Source organism: Furipterus horrens, unplaced genomic scaffold, assembly GCF_987537825.1.
Source record: "Furipterus horrens unplaced genomic scaffold, mFurHor1.1.pri manual_scaffold_7, whole genome shotgun sequence".
In the NCBI taxonomy this organism is placed as follows: Eukaryota; Metazoa; Chordata; class Mammalia; order Chiroptera; family Furipteridae; genus Furipterus; species Furipterus horrens.
In genome coordinates, this window is record NW_028327177.1 from 10,910,679 (window position 1) to 10,933,544 (window position 22,866).

Genomic DNA, 22,866 nt, shown 5'->3' on the forward strand with positions numbered 1-22,866 from the left:
TGACTTAAATTGTTACATGAAGCAACAGACATGCTAAAAACAATGATGTAATTAGTGAAAAGTACTGAGTTTTATAGAAATCACAAGCTACCATATGTAACAAAAATTTTTATTCAATATCTCAATTTTAAGGTATCCTAATGGGATTTTGTTTTTGTGATATAGAGTGTTCGAAAGGGAAAGTGTCCAAGAGTTTTATTTTCAGCTATATTTGTCTAAAGTTACTTTTTTTGGAGGAAGATTATATGCAATATATCTACTGAAAATAAAGCTATTATAAAAAAAAAGCACAAAATAACTAACTCCTTAAAATGAAATATGTGTGTATATTTCGGTCATTAACCAGAATAACTCATTCTTTATTGCAATAGTAGTTTTCAAATCATGATAATTTTTGTCTTAGTTGACTTTTGGGGAATTTTTGAATTTTAATATTAGAAACATCTATTTTCCACATTATCACTTCATTAAGAAATACTAAATTGAATTAAATGTTTTAAACATGTTCTTTAGTTTATCTGAACAAGGCTTTACAGACTCATTGGCGGCAACAGCAAAATTCTTACAATGCTCATTTTTACCTAGTCCCTGACAAAGATTCTTTGCTTGACCAAATTTAGTCAGACTCCTGAAGCTTCTCCTACGTCCCATCAGTTCACTTCCTTGTAAAATCTAACTTTAGCAAGAATCCTGCTCAGCCAGTTTAATCAGAAACCCCTACCCTCAATACCTGATCATCCTTGAGATGTGATCTTGTTCCTTATCCTCTATCTCCCAGGTGACATTTTATCACCCTGGCCTGTCTCTGCAAGAATCCTGTTAGGTCGGTTTAGCCAGAATCCTCTCATTCCAGATGCTTTCTCTAAGTTTCCATCTACTGACTCCCTACCCTGCTCCTTGGCTATAAATTCCCACTTGCCCAGGCTGTATTTGGAATGAAGACCAGTTCTACACGGAGGTCTCTTTTCCATAATTGCAACAGTCTGTTTTTTACCACTTTACTGTCCAGCTCTAACTTTTTTTTTTTTTAATATCCCCAAAGAGAGGGGAGGAATAAATGTATTGAAATGACAATAACATCAAAGCATTCCTTGGCAATTAAACTCAGACAGAGCATTTTTTATGTGTTTGGATTATCAAATTATATGATCAGGTTCAAAATATGAAAAATACAAAAAAACACTAGTATGTAAATAAAATTGATTACAACCTTACCATCTAGATATAATCACAATTAATAGCAACATTCTGCCCTTCTGATTTTTCATATGAATCACTCATACTAATCTTTATTTTAGAAAAACTGCCTCAACTGCTCACAGGTTGCCTGAAAAGAGTTCCTGAGTCCTTAAATGTAATGAAAACATTAAATATTTACTCAACACAAGGATGCATGAGACACTATTTTAAAGTCTTCATAATACCCTGTGACAACTCTGCCTGGCAGGTACAATTATTTTCACTTACAGCCTTAGGGATTAACTCGTCCAACATCACAGAGCTAGTAAATGGACACTTACTTCAACTACCGTCCATCTGACCCTACGGGCAGTGCTCCTTGCTCTCAATACCATAATGATGGGTTTTAACAAACAAAAAGAAAGCTATGTTTTAGTGGAAGAAGCAAATAAGGACATTTGCACACAGACTCGGTTTTTCATGTGTGGAATCTTGCATGTATATATAGCTGTTTTACGACAGCAAAAAAATTATTGTGGGTTGGCAATAACATTTAGAATATTTATAGAACATCAGAAGTAAGGCTGGTATTTACATAAATTCCAAATTCGAAAAGAAAAATCCCGACTAAAGAATCCCAACTCTGGACAAAAAAATTTATTCAATGGAGTGGAAGGGTCAGCAGCACCGTTAGGAGACCGGAAGCAACAGAAACCAAACAAGCTGCCAGTACGACGATTAGCACCGTGTCTGGGCAGGCTCAGTTGACACTTCAAGTCTGTTGATTTGTAGAGGAGCAACCAAAGAACCGACGCAAAAATCACAAGAACAGGAAACACACTACTAGAACATAAACTCCAGTGATCAAGCCAAGTCCAGGAAACCCTGGGGAATTAGAAGCAGTAAGATCGACCTGTGTGCAACTGGAACCCAGATGGCATCTCTTTGGGACAAAGGCCTCAAACAGCACGGATTTCTGCGAACAGAATGTAAAGAAGGGGTGGGGAGGGAGGGATAAAACAGGCAGAGCACAGAGGATTCTTAGGGCAGTGAAAATATTTTGTACGGTATCATAGCGGTGGGTACATGTCATTATACATTTGTCCAAACCCACAAAATGTATACAACTACCCAGAGTGAATCCCCATGTAAACTGTGGTATTTGGATGATAATCATGTGCCAATTCAGGGTTCATCCATTGCAACAAATGTACCGCTCTGGTGGGGGATATGCATGTGTGGGAGCAGGGGATACATGGGAAATCTCTGTGCCTTCCTCTTAATTTTGCTGTGAACCTAAACTGTCCTTAAAAAGAAAGAAAGAAAGAAAAAGAAAAAGCAGCAGCAGCAGTAGCACCGACCTTACTGGAAAGCTGTCTGTCCTGCATTGTAGAATGTGAATCCTGCAGCACTGTCCCTAAACAAGCTAAAATGTAAACTCTTGAGAACCGGAAGTATGTTTTATTCCATTACCGTCTCCCAGTGCTTAGTAGCTTAGCACTTTGTAGGTGCTCAACAAATAGTTGATGAATGCATGCTTGCCTGAATGCAGACAAGGTTCGAAGGCTGTTATCAACTGCGGCATTTGGAAGGGGTGGAAATGCACTGTTTTCCTCCGCCCTCACTTTGAGGTCTTCTTCAGCTGCGATAGCTAACCAATATTTACTGAGCATCTACTATGTGCCAGGAACACTATAGATGCCATAATGGTTACGGCAGGCAGAGTCCTGGCACTCACTAGGAGCGAAAATTCTCCACGTGTTTCTGAGTACCACCTGCCTCATGCTCCATGCCAGTCCTGGTAGGATCCCTGCTCCCGGGCCAAAGGGGTCTCTGAGACTCAGGCTCCCTGTATTTCCTGAAGTCACCGAAGCCAGGGATCTCGGGCAGGTCAGAGCCAGAACCCAAACTCCTACCCGATCCCCTGCATCCTTTCCAACGATCCTCTCCAACAGCCCTTGGAAAGCCTCTCCAAAGACGCGGACGCGTCCCTCGCCTGCCGTGTCCACTCCCTGCACAGCCCGCGCCCTCCCGCCGCGGCCTTTACCCGTCCCGAGTGGCCGGGGATGGCTTGCGGTGCCATATCTTGCCGCTTTCCTTATTGCCGAGGTCTGTGCTCTGCATGTCGAAGCCCACCGCGCCTGCCACCCGCCCGGTGACAACGGTCCGGTGCTTTCCCGGTAGGCCCCGCGCTCGCGGCCCGGGAAATTTGACCGCAGGTCAGCGAAGGCCGGGATCTTCCTCCGACTGTACCAACCGTGCGCAAGATGCCAACCTTCTTATTTACAACCAATCAGAAGGCGGTTTCCTCCCAAACTCCCCTCCGAAGCTATCCCTCCCGCTTTGGACAATGGAATAGGCCAATGACCTGTTAGACTCCGCCCTTTTTAGAGGTCCGTCCCCCGGGAACCAAAGCCTTCTGGGAATGGTAGTTTTCTGCAGGTGGAATGTGGGTGCGAGGGATAGGCTTGGGAATTCTGCATTCCAGGGTCCTCGTGGAGTTTTCGGTTCCCAACTGAGGCAATAAAAGTGATCTTCTCCTGTGGTTCCTGCATTCCATTCTACATGCGTTTGGGGATTAAGGGGCTGTACACACAGCTAATAGAGAAACAAAAACTCAAACACAGAGAATTGAAGGGTTCCTTTTACAGAACATTTGGGCTCAAAAGAACATTTGTATAGAGTCTACTCTTCTTACCCTTTTCACGAGCATCATGATTATTATTTTCAATCTGTAATCTAACAGGAGGCTCCAATATTATGGTGTCCAGCCCACCAGTCATGAACCAAAAAAGCAATGTCATCATCAACCAGTAGCAATGCCCTCATTTCTTTTTTTAAAAAATTGTATTTTATTAATTATGCTACTACAGTTGTCCCAACTTTTCTCCCTTTATCTTCCTCCACCCAGCACTCCCCATTCCCTCTGGCAATCCCCTCACCATTGTTCATGTCCATGGGTCCTGTGTATAAGTTCTTTGGCTACTACTTCTTAATCCCCTCACCTCTTCAGCTATTCCCCATACTCCCTCCCATCTGACAACCATCAAATCACTCTGTATCCATGATTCTGTCTCTGTTTTTTTTGTTTGCCTAGTTTGTTTTTTAGATTCAATTGTTGACAGATATGTATTTGTTGCCATTAATTGTTCACAGTTTTGATCTTCTTTTTCTTAACAAGCCCCTTTAACATTTCATGTAATAATGGTTTGGTGATGATGAACTCCTTTAGCTTTCATTGTCCAGGAAGCTCTTTACCTGCCCTTGAATTCTAAATGACATCTCTGCTGGGTAGAGCAATCTTGGCTGTAGGTCCCTGCTTTTCTTGACTTTGAATATTCCTTCCAAACTGTAAAGTTTCTTTTGAGAAATCAGGTGACAGTCTTATAGGAACTCTCCTGTAAATAACTAACTGCTTTTCTCTTACTGCTTTTAACATTGGTAATCTTTAACCATCAACATTTTAATTATAATGTGTCCTGGAGTGGGCCTCTTTGCATCCATCTTGTTTGGGACTCTCTTTGCTTCCTACACTTGCATATCTATTTCCTTCACTAAATTAGGAAAGTTTTCTTTCATTATTTTTTCAAATAGATTTCCAATTTCTTGTTTTTCCTCTTCTCCTCCTGGCACCCCTATTATGCAAATGTTGGATTGCTTGAAGTTGTCCCAGAGTAGGCTTACACTATCCTCGTTTTTTTTTTTGGAATCTTTTTCTTCTTGTTCTGATTGGTTGTTTTTTGCTTCCTTATATTCCAAATCATTGATTTGATTCTTGGCTTCATTCACTCTACTGTTGTTTCCCTGTAAATTGTTCTTTATTTTAACTAGTGTATCCTTTGTTTCTGACTGGATCTTTTTTACGCTGTTGAGGTCCTCTCTAAGCTTCTTGAGTATCCCTATAACCAGAGTTTTGAACTCTGCATCTGATAGATTGCTTATCTCCCTTTTGTTTATTTCTTTTTCTGGAGTTCTGATCTATTCTTTCATTTGGGTCACATTTCTTTGTCTCTTCATTTTGGCAGCCTCCCTGTGTTTGTTTCTATAGATTACGTAGAGCTGCTATGATGCCCTGTTGTGGTAGCATGGCTTAATGTAGCAGGTATGTCCTGTAGGGTCCAGTGGCACAGCCTCCACTATCACCCAAGCTGGGTACTCAAGGTGCGCACTTCATGTGGGCTGAGTACAACCCCCTCTTGTAGTTGAGACTTGATTACTGTTGGCAGGTCAATGGGAGGGATTTACCCAGGCCAGTCAGCTGCAAACATTGGCTGTGACCACTGACCACCAACCTATACCCTCCATGGAGAACCAGCTGTGCAGAGACAGGGTGGTGGTACTCCAACATGGTCTGTGGCTGTCCACTGGGTGTGCAGGCTCTGGGGTTACCCAGGTAGTACAGGCTAAGGTGAGCCCCCACCTGTGCTTTGCCCAGTGCCAGCCTGCCTGAGCTATAAGGCAATCTGAGATGGCTCCTACTTGTGCTGGGCTTGGAGATTCCCAGGAGAAGCCAAGCTGTGAATTTAGGCTGGTTACTGCTAGTGCCAGGCCTGTGACCCCATAGCAAGAGGTATGGGGGCTCACTGAGGCTGACTGTTGCTTGTTTGAGAGGATTTAGAAAGTTGTGAAGCATGAGCCAAGACCAGCCATTCAAATGGAAAAGCAGCTTGGGTGGGTCTGTAAGTTGGGTGGGACAGAGTCTCTGGGGATCTCCAGCGTGGGGCAGTGTTAGCCAGGTTGATGGAGTCACATATATGGCACCAGCCTGCCACCTTTGTGGCTCTGCTGAGGGAAGGCTCATAAAAGGGACAATAGCCAACCTGTTTGTCTGGGAGAAGGCTGTCCCCCAGTTCTCGCCTGGATGCCAGACACTCCAGTTCTTCCCTGTATGCCACTGGTGCCTTTCAAGCTGCTACCCAAGTGCTGGAACTCAGAGGGAGTGAGTCTGAGCAGGTGAGTCTGTGTGTGGGCTCTTTAAGAGGAACTGCTGGGGGCTCCAGCAGTTTCTTTCACCAATTCAATCTCTGCTGGATTTTGCAGCCGGAAGTTATGGGGGCTTATCTTCCTGGTACTGGAACCCTGAGCTGGGGGGGTCTGGTGTGGGGTTGGGACTACTTGCTCCTGAGATATCCTTCTCAAATTTTTATCCACCACACGTAGGCGAGGGACCAGGCCGTTCCACACCTGTGCCCCTCTGACCAGTCTGGATGGATGTGTTTTCTTTAATTCTGTACTTGTCAGACTTCCATTCAACTCGATTTCTGGCAGTTCTGAGTGATGGTTGTTCTATATTTTAGTTGTAATTTTGATGTAGTTGTGCGAGGAGGTGAGCCATGTTTACCTATGCCGCCCTCTTGACTATATATAAGTCTCGCCCTCATTTTTTGTAAAAATTCACTAAGCACTTCAGTAGTGCTTACTAGGTATTAAACACCTTTCTCGGTGCTCTACCAATATTAACTCACTTAATTCATATAATCTTCATAGCAAACTACAATGTTGGTAATACTATTATTCTCATTTTTACTGCTCTGTGAGGTCATGTGTTGGTTTGCTGAAGCTGCAGTAATAAATTACCACAAACTTGGTGGCTAAGAAAACAGAAATTTATTCTCTCACAGTTCTGGAGGCCAGAGTCTGAAATCAAGGTGTTGGCAGGGCCTCTCCCGCCAGAGGCTCTGGGGAAAATTCCACTCCTTGCCTCTTCCAGCTTCCGGTGGTTGCTGGCTTTCTTGGCTTGTGGCCACCTCACTCCATTCTTTGCTTCCACCTTCACATCACCTTCTTTTCTTCTTCTTCTCTCTCGAATCTCTCTTTATTTTTCTGTCTTTGGATTTAGGGACCACCCTCATTTGAAGATCCCTAACTTAATTATACCGGCAAAGACTTTTTTTCCAAATAAAGTAACATTCATAGGTTCTGGGGATTAGGACATACTTAAATTGTATAATGAGTTTTGACATAAATATGCCTTAATGAAACCATCATTATAATAAAAAAAAAAAGAACATACCCATCACCCCAAAAATTTTCTGTGTCTTTGCAATCTCTTCTTTTCCCCACTCCACCTTGCCCACAGGTAGCCCCTGATCTGTTTTCTGTCTTGTAGATGTTAATAATTTCTAGAAATTTATATAAATAGGTCCTGAACTATGCACTTTTAAAAAATTTTCTATTATTTATTTACTGATTTTAGAGAGAGACATGAAGGGAGAGAGAGAGATTGATTTGTTGTTCCATTTACTTATGCATTCACCATTTGATTCTTGTATGTGCCCTGACTGGGAATCAAACCAGCAACCTTGGCATGTCCGGATGATGCTCTAACCAACTGAGCTACACAGCCAGGGCTGAACTCAGCACTCTTTAATTTGATCTGGCTTCTTTCACTTGGCATAGTTATTTTGAGAGTCGGCTATGTTACTAGGCAAATCAGTTCATATGCTTTTTATTGTTGAGTAGTCTTCTATGGTAGTGATATAGCATAATTCTTTTATCTAGTCACCTGTTGATGAACAGTGGGATTGTTTCCGGTTTTTGGCTACTACAAAGAAAGCTGTTTGGAACATTCCTGTACAAGTCCTTGTATGAACATATGTTTTCATTTCTCTTGGGCAAATTCTTAGAAATGGAACAGCTGGGACATATGGTAGGTGTAGGCTTAACTTTTTAAGAAACTGTCAAACATTTTCAAAGTAGTCGCACCATTTTACATGCCACCAACAGTATAGGAGAGTTCCAGGGGCTCTACCACCATGATGAGTCCTTGTACAATAATTGTAGCTATTCTAGGAGTGTTGTGTTACCTCGTGGTGATTCTAACATGCATCTCTAGAGTGACAAATGATGTTCAGGATATTTTCATGTGATTATCTGCCTTTTGAAGTTATCCTTGGTAAATTGCTCAAATTTTTTGCCCAATTTTTAAGTGAGCTGTTTTCTTATTATTGAGTTTTGAGAGTTCTTTTTATACGCTGAATACAAGCCTTTTATCATATATTATACATGCTTTTAAATATTTTCTCCCAGTCTGAGTTGTTTTTTCATTCTCTTAACAGTGTTTTTCAATGAGCAGAAGATACTAATGTTGATGAAGATCAAGTTGTCATGTTTTCTTTTACGGACTGTGTTTTTGGTGTCATATCTAAGTTCGTTCTCGTTCGGCAGCCGTCCGTCTCGAGAGACGATGGTGTAGCTTCTTAAGAGTCTATCTGCACCGCCGAGAATGGCTGTGCAGTCCGACTCGGGAGTGACACGGTATCTGTCTCCTCCCGTGTTGAATCGACATCTTGTGATGACGCTGGAGTGTCCTCTCCAGTGAAGCTGAAGCTACAGAGCCTGGGCAGGGTGATATGGAGGGTCTGCTGTTGCCCATGCAGCAGACCCCCCCTCTCTTCGCAGCTGAAGGGTCCAAGGGAAAGACGGAGTCAATACAGCTTGGCTTCAGGTGCGCCGCAGGAGTTGCCGGTGTTGACTACAACGTCAAACCGCCTTAGGGACTCCGGCTCCGGATTTTCTGTCGGGGTTTACTCCCTTAGCCTTTCCCCTGAAGAGGTATGCCGCAAGGCAGCGGAGGTTTTTTGGAGTCAGAGTTTTCCTTCTCTGATGTGCCCTGACTGAAAGATCGAACCAGTGACACTTAGCTCGCAGGCCGATGCTCAATCCACTGAGCCAAACCAGCCAGGGTGCATATCTAAGTAACCTTTAACCTAATCCAAGGTCACAAAGATTTCCTCCTTTATTTCTTCGTATATATTTCATACACATTCTCAGAGGAATGGAAAGCTGTGTGTGTCCAAGAGATTTAGGGGGTTTTGCTTTGCAAAGTCCTTTTTCCTTGCCCTCTCACCATTGAAGGGTGCCTTTCTTCTCGTGGTGACAATATACAATCTGGAGAGAGAAGAAGCACGTCCACTTTGTTTACTTTGCTAGAGAGGATTTTGTGGACGTCTGGATTCCTCAATATCTGAACACGCATTCTGTTTGGGAACTATCCCAAGATTTCTGGAAGGCAAAGGGCAGCTATTCTCTTTCCCAATTCCTTGGCAACCAACTCTATAATGCTCCCCCACCCCCACTAGGCCAGTCCAGGGATTAGCAAATTCAATGAATACAATAACCAAACACAACTAAAAAGCAATTCAAATATTTACTCCAATCTCTCAAAGAGCACTAAGTGGAACGCAATCAATAACCTGTAGCAAACTTCTTTAGAAAGCCACTCCCACCTAATTCAGTCAGCTAGACTGAATTATGCCACAATAAGTAACAACTCCAAAATCTCAATGGTTTACGACAACTCCGTATGGCTGGACGTTCAGCTCATCTTAGTCTCTAGGGGAGCCAGGTGGATGGAGTAGCCACTATTTCAAAAGTTTTTCATTGCTGTCAGGTGGACAAACTCCTTCTGGGAAAGGCTCCCTGCTCACCGCTTACAGGTCATATTATGGGAAGCCGGGGTGTTTGGTGGTGGCAAATGTAGCTCAGCCCCAGCGTGGAAAACCACTGGGAGCGTGGTGGCAACCAGGACCCACTCCACACACCAGTTTTCCTGCGGGGAACCAGGCCTGCATTTATATAAAAGTTAAAAAGCTTGCTTTCTGCTAACGGACCCCCTCATCCTGGGCTGAGAACAACAGATGTTCAGCGTGTAACCTTGAACCAGTCTCTTAGGGCCTATTCTGGGCCAATTTCTAAGAACAGGATGTGGCTAGACAAGTTATCCTTATCATTCATGCATGTGAAACATTCTTTTCTCTAACATGTAAAAGTAATAATCATATAAGGCAATGACTGGCACTATGATTCACAATTTTCTTGGGTGTAATCCACCTAAGAATTCAATAAAAGCCTGTTAAGGCAGGAGCAAACTGCGCTTTCTCCTCTAGAAAGTGGCCAGTTCTGTCCCCTCTCCTCCACAGGATTCTTGCAGTCGCTGTGCATTTAGTCCCTCATCCACAACGCCTGGACTCTGCTGGTCAGAGGTCCGCGACAGTCACATGATTAACTCAGGGGTGGGGCCTGACTCAGCTGAGCCAATGAGAGCTCTCCCCTGGGATTTTTTAAAGTGTGAGACAAACGAGGGCAAGTCTCAGTCCCTCTCTGGTAGCAAAGGCTGGGAGCTGCCAGAAGCAGTAGCTACACTTTTGTGGTGAGGGCTGGTCTGAGAAAGAGTAGCTGAAACTGAGAAAAGCAGAAAAAAAGAGAAGAGGACATTCCAGCAGCATTTATGTCCCTTGTTCTGATTGTCCCAGAAGCTCATCCGGTCTCCTGTCTTTCCTGTCCTCTGGTGACTTGAGCTAAAACATTGCCTTTTATTTCTAAAACAGATGGAACTGGAAGAAAGACTCAGGGGAAGCTTTAAAAGGCGGCGATACAAGAGCTGAGCCTGGAAGGATGCATAGGGGTTACACGTCAGAGGAAAAGTTAGGGAATACTGGGAATGGGGAGGTTGTGAAACAGCATGGAAACTTCTAGAAACTAGAGGTGTTTCAGTGTGCAGGATGCACAAGGAGCCATTATTAGGTGAAGTGCCGAGCACCTAGAAAACCTCAATAGTAACAACATTATCATCACCATATGGGTGAATGGCAGGAGAACCAGAGTAACATATGTAAAAGCCGGAATATAAAAGACCGGGTCTGCCCTTCTACAGAGTTTGTACCTTATCCTGAAAGGTTCTAGGGGAATTCGAGGTTTCTAGACACATCCTTCTGACTCCAGTAGGATGATCACTTAAAAGAGCGTGAGGTTTGAAGCAGAAAGAAGGTGGGAGCTGTTCCACTTGAGACAAAAAGGGATATAAAGGGTTTGGTCAACTCTGTATCCAAACAGGCACCTGTTAGGTGACCGGGGCATGGTGACATATGGTGCAGGGAAGCTGACATTGCACAGGAAAGAGGCCTGTTTCATCAGTAAAACTCAAACGGGTGTCATGCTGCTGACTGATGAAACCTAGGCCACGTTTTCCATTTTCTAGATGACTCAGCTTTCTGGTCTTGTAAGGAGGGCTCAGGAGACGGCACCTCCCCCACCCTTTTAATGTGGGTCAGGGCAGAAGAGGAAAATCTGAGGGATGTGATCCCAGAGGCTTAAATAAATATTCACACCTAAGCGTCCTCATAAAACATGCACGAGCCAACCCCGGGTAGTGTTTCATGTGTAATCAGAATGATTTGGCACCTCCGGCTGAAATGGTACAGTATCAAAGGAGGGGGAAATGTGATGTTCAACTTGGCAGGCGGTAAGATCATTCCCAGAAACAATTCGAAAGTGCTGACATGTCTAGGGTTTCTAAAAGGCCTCCTCCAGATTAAAGGAAGGAAGAGCCCAGGGGGTGCAGCTCCTCACTTCATGGCAGGGTGGGAAGTGGCTGCAAGGTTCCAATCTTTACAGCCTTTCCACATGGCCCGGGGAGGTGGCAGGTATGGCATTCTCGGCTTCTGTCACATCCAAATCTGTCCTATGAAGCAAGGGCAGCCTAGAGCCACCTCTGCCTTAGCCACACTTTCATAATATCCCATTTTATAGATACGGCACCATTTTATAATTCCTCTACTGTAGGCAGTTGGATTTTAAAAAATTGCAAGCTTGACGCCAGAGAAATTAATATCTAAGTGTGCTATTGTAGGCGTTAGCTCAAGAAGTTTTTATGGGGAGGCTTAAACCTTCAAAATTATGCTCTGTAGGCAGTGCCTTTTCCAAAGGCCTTCCTGGGCAGAGGGCCGTGGGGTCAGAGGACGCTAGGACTATGGTCCACAGGGCTGAATACGCAGTCTGATCTCAGGCTCCTAATAACAAATGTGGGCTGGGAGGACAGGCTATCAATCAAGCATGAAAGGATGCCAGTAAACCATGAGTAAGTGCCTCTAATCGCTGTAAGGGAGGAAGGCAAGCTGACTGAATGAAGCGTTTATTGTCCACTAAAGGATTCTAGGGCAGCGTGGCATCCTTCCTCCAGGGACCGCTCTGGGCAGTGTGTGGAGAGAGGCCACAGAGCCGAGTGGTGACTAGAGGCGGGGGGGACAAGGAGGAGAACTGGAGGATGGTGGTAAAAGGTACAAACTCCCAGTTATAAGGTAAGTAAGTACTAGGGACATAGTGTACAGCATGATGACCATAGCTAATACTGCTGTATGATATACAGAAAAGCTGTTAAGAGAGCTGATCCTAAGAATTCTTATCACTAGGAAATAGTTTATTTTTTGTTATATCGAAAGCAGATGATGGATGTTAATTAAACCTATAGTGGTAATCATTTCACTATACAGGGTGTGGCAAAAGTAGGTTTATGGTTGTTCCTATGGAAAATAATGCAATCATTAATAAATAATAACACAAGAATAAATTCTGTTTTGTAAACCTACCTTTGCACCACTCTGCATATGTAATACAAACCATCATGCTGTACAACTTAAACTTATACAGTGATGAATACCAATTCTCAATAAAAGTAGAAAAGTTATTTGAAAAATTGGCAAAAGGAAAAGACCTGGTTTGTAGCATTTGGCAATTTCTGTAGTGTAAATACTCCTATGATCAATTTCAAGCTACCAACATGATGTCATTGAATGCAGATTTGTAAATAAGTGAGCAACAGTACACTATTATACAGTATGTTCGCCATATAGATACACTAGACAAAAAAAACCTCAAGAGCACAGATAATAATTAAGATATGTCTTTATTTTCTTGCTACCTAAATTTCTTGCCAATTTATTTGAGTTTAAGTTTATATAATTTAATTTTTAATATTGGCTGTGGTTTATAATTGAGTCACAAAATTCACAAAATTTCTGAAAATTTAACACTTGGCTCTTGTGAGCTAATATGAGCCAACTTCAACACTGCGCTGCTTCCTAGTCCCTTTCATCAACTTAGACATGTGATATTTCAGAGAGACCACTACATTCTTCATCTTGGTTAATTAGACCTGTCATGGAAATAGACCTTGCCCTGCGCACGTCTTCCACTTGGCTTTTCCTAAGTTGTATCCTTTATAATAAACTGGTAATAAGCTGTTTCCTGATAGTGATGGGAACAGGCCTCATGCCTTTGCCATGGCTCAGGGCCCTGGTTAGTGTGCTTTTCTCCAGATGTGAAGGCCTTTGGAGAGTTTTGCTTATGCCTTGATTCTTGTGGGATGCCTGCACCATGGGTGGTGACGTAGGTCTAAGGCCAACTGATAAGAATCCTGCATTTAACTATGACATTCTAACACTGACATAAGCTTGAACAGGTTTTTCTTTTGTAATGTAGAAGGCAGGCATTTCAGGTCCCTGCAGGCCTTCCTCAAGGCATATCTTGAATGAATATCATTCCCTATTGTGCTGATTATAATATAAACTATGAATTGATGAATATAAACTATGAATAGTGATAATTATTGCTTGAATTGTTGTTATTCTGATGATTTGGTTTTTAGACTTGTTAGTTCAGAGACGTTTGATATTATTTTCTTCCAAATACTTCCTACATAATCTCTGGTTCAGCCAGTCTGGCTTACTCATATATGAAATATTCAGTGCCTCCCACGTGCTGGTCCTCTGTGTGGGTTAGCAGAATAAAACCAGTACCTACGAGATGTTTAGGAGTTTTTAAAGAGCCTTTACATTTGTCACAGAAGAGCTGCAGAGTGGTTCAAAGATGGTCTCAGGTCAGACGGAGCTGGATTTGAATCACCACTTACAGTTATGAGATCTTGGATAAGTTAGTTAATCTCTGTTTCTCAGTTTCCATCAAAATAGTACCTACCAATGGGGTTGTTAGTGTGAACGTTAAATAAGATGATGCATGAAGAGCACAAGCACCAAGCTGGGTCTCAATTAAAACAAACAAACGAACAAACAAACAACCTGATGTAGGCAGCAGGTAATACTATATTTTCCCATTGGGATGAGTCAGCTAAGAGGTTAATGACTTGCCCACAGTCACACATTCAGCATAGGACAGAGGCAGTGCTGAAATCAAGACTGATTCCTTTACAGTGTGTAGAAGGCTGACTTTATTTAGCATACATGGATGCACGCATGCACACACACCTACCCACATCAGAATAACAAATGGGAAATGCTTTACATGCTGTTTAGTAACCATCTTGTCACCCAACCCAGTATGCCAAAATTTAAAAAATTTCTCAGGCTTAGGACTAACTGGTTCTGCTGGGTTTGCAGAGATAAATTATTATTCTTTCCATAGTTTCTTCATCTGCAAGATGGTGCTAAAAAAACTGTCTACTAGTTTAAAAAAGGATTAATTACATCTTTGCAATGTGCTTTGGATTTCTTGAAGAAAGATGCCATGTACATGGCAGGCATCCCAGTAGGACGGTGTTCCTATATGACTGTTATGACAGAATGGCATTGAGTCATCAGCCCTGTCTGTCAGCATCACTCAGAAGCACAGTGCCAAGTTCAGCGCGAGGCAATACAATCTTCCTCCAGTTTTTTTAAAGTCATTTTTTAAAGGAGAAACAATCGAAAATATATTTCATTTATAGCAAGAAAGACATAGTTAAGGTCATCCTTTCTACTTCTCAATCTTTCTAAAGTTTGTGACATTGAACCTGTTCCCTCCTAACAAATCTTTCTACATATTTTTAAAGTTAATTTTTAAACAGCTAGGACATACAGTTGGGGCAACATTTAAAAGGTAGAAAAGGATATGCTATAAAATGTCTCTTTCCAACTCTGTCTCTCAGCCTGAGTTTCCCTTCCCGGATGTAACCACTGTTTCATGCAACTAGTGTGTGTATATTTGCGTTTGTGCCTTCTGTGCAATACGACGGTGCAATAGCGTAATAGCATAGAATGCGTATTGTACTATCACTCTTCTAATTTAATGCTCTGTATTATTAGAGATTGTTCCATTTTTGAGTACACGAAGTTATTTTTTCCTAATAAAGTTTGCATAATATTCAATTATATGGATAAACTGTAGTTTATAATCAGTTTCTTATTGACAGATATTCAGCTGTTTCCAATCTTTTATTTAAAAAAATGAAACAATGACTATTCCTGCACATTAAAAAAAAAAAAAAGCTGGAATCTATCTAAAGCTTAAATTCCTAGAAATGCATTTAAAGATTGCCAAACTGCTTGCCAGAAAGGCTGTACCAATTCATATTCTTATCAATAATTTATGAGAGTGTCTATTTCCCCCACAGCTCTACATATTTTTCCTAGAACTTAGCCTGGTATCATTGCTTGATGTTAATTAAGCCTTTTACACCCAGTCCTGCTTTGCTCAGCCTATCAAAGCAAATCTAAATTTTACCAAAACTCCTCTGTTCCTCCTAGTCTTTTGTTTGGTGAGATGGTACAGGTTCCCCTGGCATGCAATCTCCTTTGCTGAAGCAAGAGAAGACATCTAACTGGACTACTGGTGTGTTCCTCGTGGTCTGTATTGAATGGCTTGTTCAATCTTAAACTGTAGGACCTACATCTGAAAAGTTCTATTCCGTATCTTTTTTGAATCTTCTAAAAAGAGATGGATTCTCATCTACCTGTATTTTAAGTCCTATCTGACGAACTAGATCAGCGATTTCCAACCTTTCTCATCTCATGGAACACATAAACTAATTACTAAAATTCTGCGACATACCAGAAAATATATTCTGTATCGATGTGACAAAAATAGGTATAATTTTTATTCATTCACACCGCACAGCTATTGTTGGTGGTTGTTATTTTTTTGGACAGTCTAAGGGAAAAGAGGTCAGTGTCCCTAAATAGGTAATGGATGTTTTAAAAATCCTTGTGGCACAACAGTTGAAAATCGAACTTGATTAACTGTCAAGATCATTTCTGCTTTCAGTTCCTTCAACATTCCTAATTGGCGTGGCTTTCCTCTGCATGGAAAACCCTCCAGAGCTTTGCGCTGGGGCGGGTGTGGCGCTGGCTCAGGTCCTCTGAAAAGTTCCCCTGATCATTCTCATTTAAAGTAGCTAATTTCTCCCCACACTCCCCTCCTGCCACCCCGTCACTCCACCTCATCATCCTATTTTATTTTCCATATTTTTCTTATTACTCTCTAATATTATCTTCCTCGGTTATTATCTTTCTAACCCCATTAGAATGGAAGCTCCAGGAGCGAAGGTAACGCCGACAGCTCTGATAACTGCAGCACCTCCAGCGTCTAGAATCCCACCCGGCACGTAGTAAGCCCACAAAAAATACTTGTCGAATGAATGAATAAGTAAGAGATGATGTGCTTTATTTCTCTCCTTCCCCTTTAAACAGTCTCTCTCCAAGTGGACCTACCAGAATTTCCGCAAAATAGGTGGAGGGCGATCAGCTTCACCATTGGCTGGAGTATTAGCCGTTGCTCCTGGCAACTACTGTTTTCCACCAGTCGTGTCACCACCACCCCCTCTGGCCCCGCCCCTCATCGCCCAGTCCCCTAGACCGTCGAGCTTCCGCGCAGTGGTAAAATCTGTACTTGCCCTTTAAGCGGAGGGACTTCTGGTCAACGTCCTCCTCAGCAGCCGGAAGAGGAAGTTTCGCCTCCGAACGCTCCCTCGCTGGTCCGAATTCGGTGGCGCCACGTCCGCCGGTCTCCGCCTTCTGCACCGCGACCTGGGCTGCTTCCGCCTCGACACCTTCCACTCACGGAGCCGGCTGCGTAGTGAAGGGGCTGGGACAAGGAGTAGGACGGCTGTGCGCATCCTGGCCAGCTAAGAGGCGAAGATGTCGGACATCGGGGACTGGTTCAGGAGCATCCCAGCCATTACGCGCTATTGGTTTGCCGCCACCGTCGCGGTGCCCTTGGTCGGTAAACTCGGTCTCATCAGCCCGGCCTACTTCGTCCTCTGGCCCGAAGCCTTTCTCTACCGATTCCAGGTACTGACCAGCGACCGGGGAGTGGAGACTACAGGTCCTAGGCGGGTCCGCGGCGGCGGAGCGTAGACCGGCAGGTGGCGAGCGCGCTGTGCCTCGTGGGATTTGTAGTGCGACCGCTCCAGCGGTTTGGGGCGGGGTCCTGTGGTCCGGGGGTGGAGTGGCGGCAAAGGGAGCTGGAGCAAGGGGCTGGTTATCGGAAGGCGCGGGGGCTTCCGGTTGGTCCCGGGAAGGGACTGATTATGTCCTTCTATTCAGGTTGGGCTCCCCCCACTCTGCAGTCAGAGAAGGAGCCGTGGGAAGGGGGATCTCTGATAGTTGTCAATCTGTTGGACGCCCGTGATTAGCAGCGTGGGTTTACCTGGAGCAGGTGCCCTCTGACCTTTCTCTGCCACGTGGGTGGCCTGTGGCTGTCAACTTACCCAACAACCAGCTGAGTTCCTTTTATGTTAACGAGTGTTTTCTCCCTGTGGGAGTGATTGGAGGTCAGAGGTGCAAAGAGTGAGTTTATTTACCTGCGTTTCCATGCCCTGACTTAGTATCTGGCATATACGGTTTGAATATGCAAAGGAAGGAGTGAAGAGTTAATTGCTCCGGAAATGGAAGGCCTTGCTTTTTCTTTTAAGCATGAAGGAAACAGGCCAGAATAATATTACTGGCAAGAGAATATTAGTTTCCTGGAGATTGCCTTTATTCACTGGATTCTGTGATTTAAATCTTTAATCAGTGGTAGGTAAGATACTAAGATCCGACAATAATGTCAACACATTATGTGGTCTGTGGATAATACTCTCCTGTTGTGCCCCTCTTTACAGACTATTAATCTCCTTTGCTGGTTCCTCATCTTCATGACCTTTAGATGTTGTCATGAGCTCCAGGTACCAGGTATAGGCCCTCGTCTCTACACTCTGCCCAGCTGTAGGTGATCTCATTTAGCTCCATGGCTTTAAATACTCTATAAACTAAAGACTCTCAAATACAAATATATGGGTTTTTAGTCCAGATCGCTCCCCTGATTTCCAGACTTGTACATCCAGCCGTCCTTTTAAAATTATCACTTGGGTGACTGATAAGTATCTGAAACTTATATGTCCCAAACTGAAAACCCTTTCCCCCTTGCCCTAGAAGTAAATAGAAATGCCATTATTACGAGCTCAAGGCCGCAGCCACGGAGTCATCTTCGACTTCTCTTTCTCTTAGACCGCTCAAACTGTCAGCAAATACTGTTTACTTTAGACATAGAATCAGAATACAGTCCCTTTTCATTCTCCATTGCAAGCCATTATCATTCCAGCCTGTTCCTTTCAATCTTTTCTCTGGACAGCTGGAGTGATCCTTCTAAGACATAAATCAGGTCCTGTCAGTCCTCTTCCCAGAACCTTCCAGTGTCTTGTCTCAACTTCATGAGTAAAATTAAGTCCCTTCAGTGGCCAGCAAGGCCCCTACTGCCTCTGACCTCGTCTCCTGCTCCTGTCCATCCTGCACATTAGGCTCTGCAGTGGACGCCTAGCTGTTCCCCAGCAGCTAATGCAGTCTCTCCATGGAGTCTTTGCACATGTTGCTTCTCTGCTTGAGAGAGAGAACCATGGCTTACGTCCCTACCACCCTCATGTCTTTGCCCAAATGCCACCTTACTTGGAAAGGCCTTATCGATTGCCCAACATAAAATAGGAGCCCTCCTTTACTTGGTCTCTCTTACCCGTAATGTTTTTTGCTACATATCACCACTTGGTATTCGTTAGTTCACTTCCCATCAGAAAAGAAGGCTTCATTAGAGCCAGATCTTTGTCTTGTTTACCAGTGTCGTTACCTAGAATAGTGCCTGACACATAGCAGGTGCTTGTATATTGCTTGAATGCTTGGAAATTATTGGGCATCGGAGGTACAATAGTGAACAAGGCAGAAAAAGTTCCAGCTCCCATGAAGAAAACGAGAGAAGCATGTGCTAGAGAATGACTTAAGGGGTGGATCATTTGATGGAATGCTCCAGAAAAGACTCAAGAGGCGTCAGCTTTGGGGGTATCTGGCTCTGGGGACAGTCTTCCAGGAAGAAGAAATAATAGTAAGCCTAGAGGCAGGCAGTAGAAATAGAATAAAAGACTGGGTAGCTGGTACAGAGTCAGCTGGAGGGATGAGGACGGAGGTAGCCAGGGGTGAGTGCAGTAAAGTGGGATGGAAAGATGCTTTGGGGCTAGATTGGATAGGGCTTTGTGGTTTCCAAGCCGCAGGGAAGGCTTTGGCACCTTTGAACAATGGACTGACAAGGTTGCCTTGACTACTCTGTGGGACAGACTTGGTATGTGGGATCGGGGAGAGGGAAGAATCAAGTTAGGAAGTAAAGATAGTGTTCTGTGAAGCTAGAGAGGAGTGGGTAGGGCTGGGAGTCGGAGTGGACAGGGTTGCAGCTGGATATGAAGGGTGAATGGGTGGAGGAAGCTGGACTCAAGAGATGTCACTGTTTCACAGTGGGCGGCGGAGCCCTGTACTGAGACTGGGAATATTCAGGGAGCCTTAGGTTTGGGGCTGGCGGAGGGTATGGGTAGAGACTATTAAAATACTCCTCCCTTTCCAACTCCAGATCTGTCTGAGGTCAGATTTTCTCCCTATATTTCAACCAGAACTGTATCACAACAGGTTGCACGGAGAAGAGGGGAGAATCTGGTTGTCTTCTGTGACGTCAGACATAAGGAGAGCTGTAAGAGTGTAACACGTCACTCACAGACTCGTTTCATTTTTTGGAAAATCAGTTTTCATTAAAAAAGTGCTGTTCATATTAACGCATAATGGATTTATTGTTGTTATCTTAAATAAAAGCTTAATTATTTCTCAGTGGTTAAATAAAAAAAGAGTTGTGTTTTGGCCGTGTTCAGTCTGGAGATGCTTTTTAGGCATCCAAGTGGAGAAGTTAGAAACGAGGCAGTTGGCTGTTAGAATGATCTGGGTCTGCAGCCAGAACTGTGTACTGTTTTCTGCCTAGTTGCTTTGGCCAGTGTTTGTGGACTGCGTGACCGTCGTACATGTCCTGCCTGGGGGGGACCTGTTGGGGGCTGCGCGGGCTGAAGGAGCAGCGGCTGTCTATCATTTTGTGGGGAAACCTGGTCAAAACTGGCTCTTTGACTCTCCTTGCAAAATCTTCCTCACTTGCCTACTCAGATCAATAAAAGAAAACCTTTCTATCAGACCACAGGTGTATAACGTTAAAGGTGATGACCTGATTATAAAGAGTTATCGTTCGCGCCATAGCCTCCATGGTTCCCTGCCTTGCTTCTTGGGGGCTTTTGTGCTGAGGCTGGGAAGGAGGCAGGAGGCAGGAGGCAGGACATGCCCGCCTGCCCGGGCGTGAAAGGACCTACCTTTACACCTTCTTTCTGCCGCGGGGACTCCTACCCGTTCGGGACAAGTTTAGCTTTCAGAGCCTCCTGAGAAACGTGTTTGCAGGTGAAGCTGTTGAAGGAAAAACTGCATCTGAGAGGCTGAGGTGTGAGCACAAACAGCGTGTGTGCGCTTTCTGCTAGAGGCGCCTCTTTTCCTTAGAAGCCGGATCTTGAACAGCTTAAATAAAGACAGGGTGATTGATTCAGAATTGTGGATTTATGGTGCAAGTGACAAACATTTTTTTCCCTCCTTATCTAGAAGTTTCCTCTGAGCGGCTCATTGGTTTGGAACTCCAAAGTTTAAAATGTTATTTCCTTCATTGGGTAGATAAAACGTAACAGCCGTGATGGTCCACTGTTCCTAGTCCCTAACACTTAACACCCGTCAATCCAATAGTTCGCTGTGATGAAATGCCTTCATACCGGTCTCTGATTAAGCAGAAGAGAGGTGGCCATTTCCTGCTGCTCTAGTGGGTTCTGAGATTATGTCTCCCATGGCTTCCACCACAGCGACAGTGTATTTCTTTGGGCAAAGTAACATCACCCCCTTCCATCTGCATTGTGCTTCTCCATATGTTATCTCATTGAGCTCCCACAGTCACCCGGATAGAAGCGTTGCCCCAGTTCATAGACATCTACAGTTTCAGTTTCTACTTCCTTGAGTTGAATATCTGAGCTCTCAGTAACTCCTTTGTATAATATCTACCAAAACACATAGGTAAGTGTATAACATTATTGAGGGTGATTTCTTCCCAATCGGTCACAGCAAATTGGTTTTCTTTTTCTGTAAGTGTAGGAAGACTATGGGATTTTAAGTAGTTGAGCCATGGTGTTTGGGCCTGCCTTGCTCAGCTCCTTACTGGTCGTATACCTTTCAGCAAGTTATTTACCCTTTCTGAGCCTCAGTTTCTTAATTACTGAATACGTGTGTATGCTAAGCACCCAGATCAAGAAACAGAACATAACTTAAAAATGGGTATAACTTACTACCATATTAACCCTGTTCCCGTGGCTTACTCTGTTCTAACTCCATTGATTATAAGGTGCTCCACCAATTTAATATAACTTTGGAGGGGGAGGAGAGTAGAATTTACATTAAATGAATATATTGATAGTGAGATACATCCTGATTTCAGAAACACAAAAATGATACGTTTGGATTGAGCAAATGTATTACCTACTTCATCCCTCTATTATATAAAACACAGAAAAATATTTGTAAAACCCTAGTAAATAATCTGGTAAATAATTTATTCATAAGTAATGCCATTTTTATTTATTAGCCAATAATTTCTGTTATTACTGCCTTCTCTCTGTGGGCAGTAACAGTCTAATTTTAATTTTAATTGAAATTGAAATATAAATGCTGGATTATTATCTTATTTTTTTGTCCCCTCAAAAGTAACCTGGCTTGAAACGGGAAGATATGAACTCTCAAGTTGTTTCTTAATTTGTCTCCAAGGCTAATAAGAAATGGCACCAACCAAACCTGTGATTGGACCTGGTGCTTGTATTTGTCAAGCTTTTGCTTATGTTATTACATTTAACCTGTGACAACAAGCCTAGCTGATTGACTTAAGGGTGTACCGGGGAAGAGAGATATGTACACATGTAACCGAGGGGGGAATAACTTGGTCTGTAGGCTGAGCAGAGAAGAGCCCCAAGGTTTGGATTAGGACTTGACTGGCTTGTGTTTTGGTGTGTAGTGCAGCTTGCGAGTCTTGCTTAGCGGTCCTGTCTACATTAGATGGCTCTGCTGTGGTTCGTACATAGGGTTGCCCCTTAGAACATAGCTTTGTTTTTTAACTTTTTATTGAGTTACAGTATACAAGCAGCAAAGTAGATATATTACATACATATAGCTTGTTGAATTTTCAGAAAACCAAATGTATGTATTTAACCACACAGATCAAGAAACAGAACATTACCAGCCCTCCAAAATGTTCCTACTGCTCCCCTCTGGCCACCACCTCCTCCAAGGGTAACTACTATCTTGACTTTTAATACTGTAGGTTATTTTTGCCATTTTTTTTTTTAGCATGCTGTAAATGAAATTATGCAGTATATATTTTTTGTGTCTAGCCTCTTTTTTTTTTCTTTTCCAGGCTTACACCTTTATTTTCTTTTTCTTGCAGTGCAGTGGTTATAACTCCCAGTACAATGTTCAATAGAAGGAAGATAGCAAACTTCCTTGTTCTGTTTCCAACCTCAGGATTTGAAATCTGTCCCTGATTTTACTTATTTACTTATTGAGGTAACACTGGTTTATAACATTATATATGTTTAATGTGTGCAGTATTATGATTCGACATCTATGTATCGCACAGTAACTGTCCTCTTAACAGTACATTTGAGGGTCACCCTTGTTTTTGCATGTGGCTGTAGATTGCTCATCCCCATGTTGTTCCATTGTGGGAACAGACCACCACTTAGGTATGGGACCTTTTGGGTAGTTTCTAGCTTCGGCTAGAATGAGT

The 22,866-nt window shown here is 43.2% G+C and overlaps 2 protein-coding genes across 5 annotated transcripts in view; one reads left to right on the forward strand and one right to left on the reverse strand.

Annotated features, from left to right (window-relative positions):
• Positions 1–3,413, reverse strand: part of TBC1D31 (TBC1 domain family member 31) — a 45,773-nt gene extending 42,360 nt beyond the window's left edge. The window contains exon 1 of the mRNA XM_090283403.1: positions 3,227–3,413. Coding sequence (XP_090139529.1) covers positions 3,227–3,303 — 77 coding nt within the window. The 5' untranslated portion in view covers positions 3,304–3,413. The remainder of the gene's footprint in view (positions 1–3,226) is intronic.
• Positions 3,414–16,260: 12,847 nt separating this feature from the next.
• DERL1 (derlin 1) overlaps positions 16,261–22,866 on the forward strand; it is a 38,397-nt gene continuing 31,791 nt past the window's right edge. For 2 of the 4 annotated variants that reach the window (XM_090283405.1, XM_090283406.1), the window contains exon 1: positions 16,261–17,018. In XM_090283405.1, coding sequence (XP_090139531.1) covers positions 16,866–17,018 — 153 coding nt within the window. In that variant the 5' untranslated portion in view covers positions 16,261–16,865. The remainder of the gene's footprint in view (positions 17,019–22,866) is intronic. The other 2 variants (XM_090283407.1, XM_090283404.1) reach the window with 2 other exon arrangements.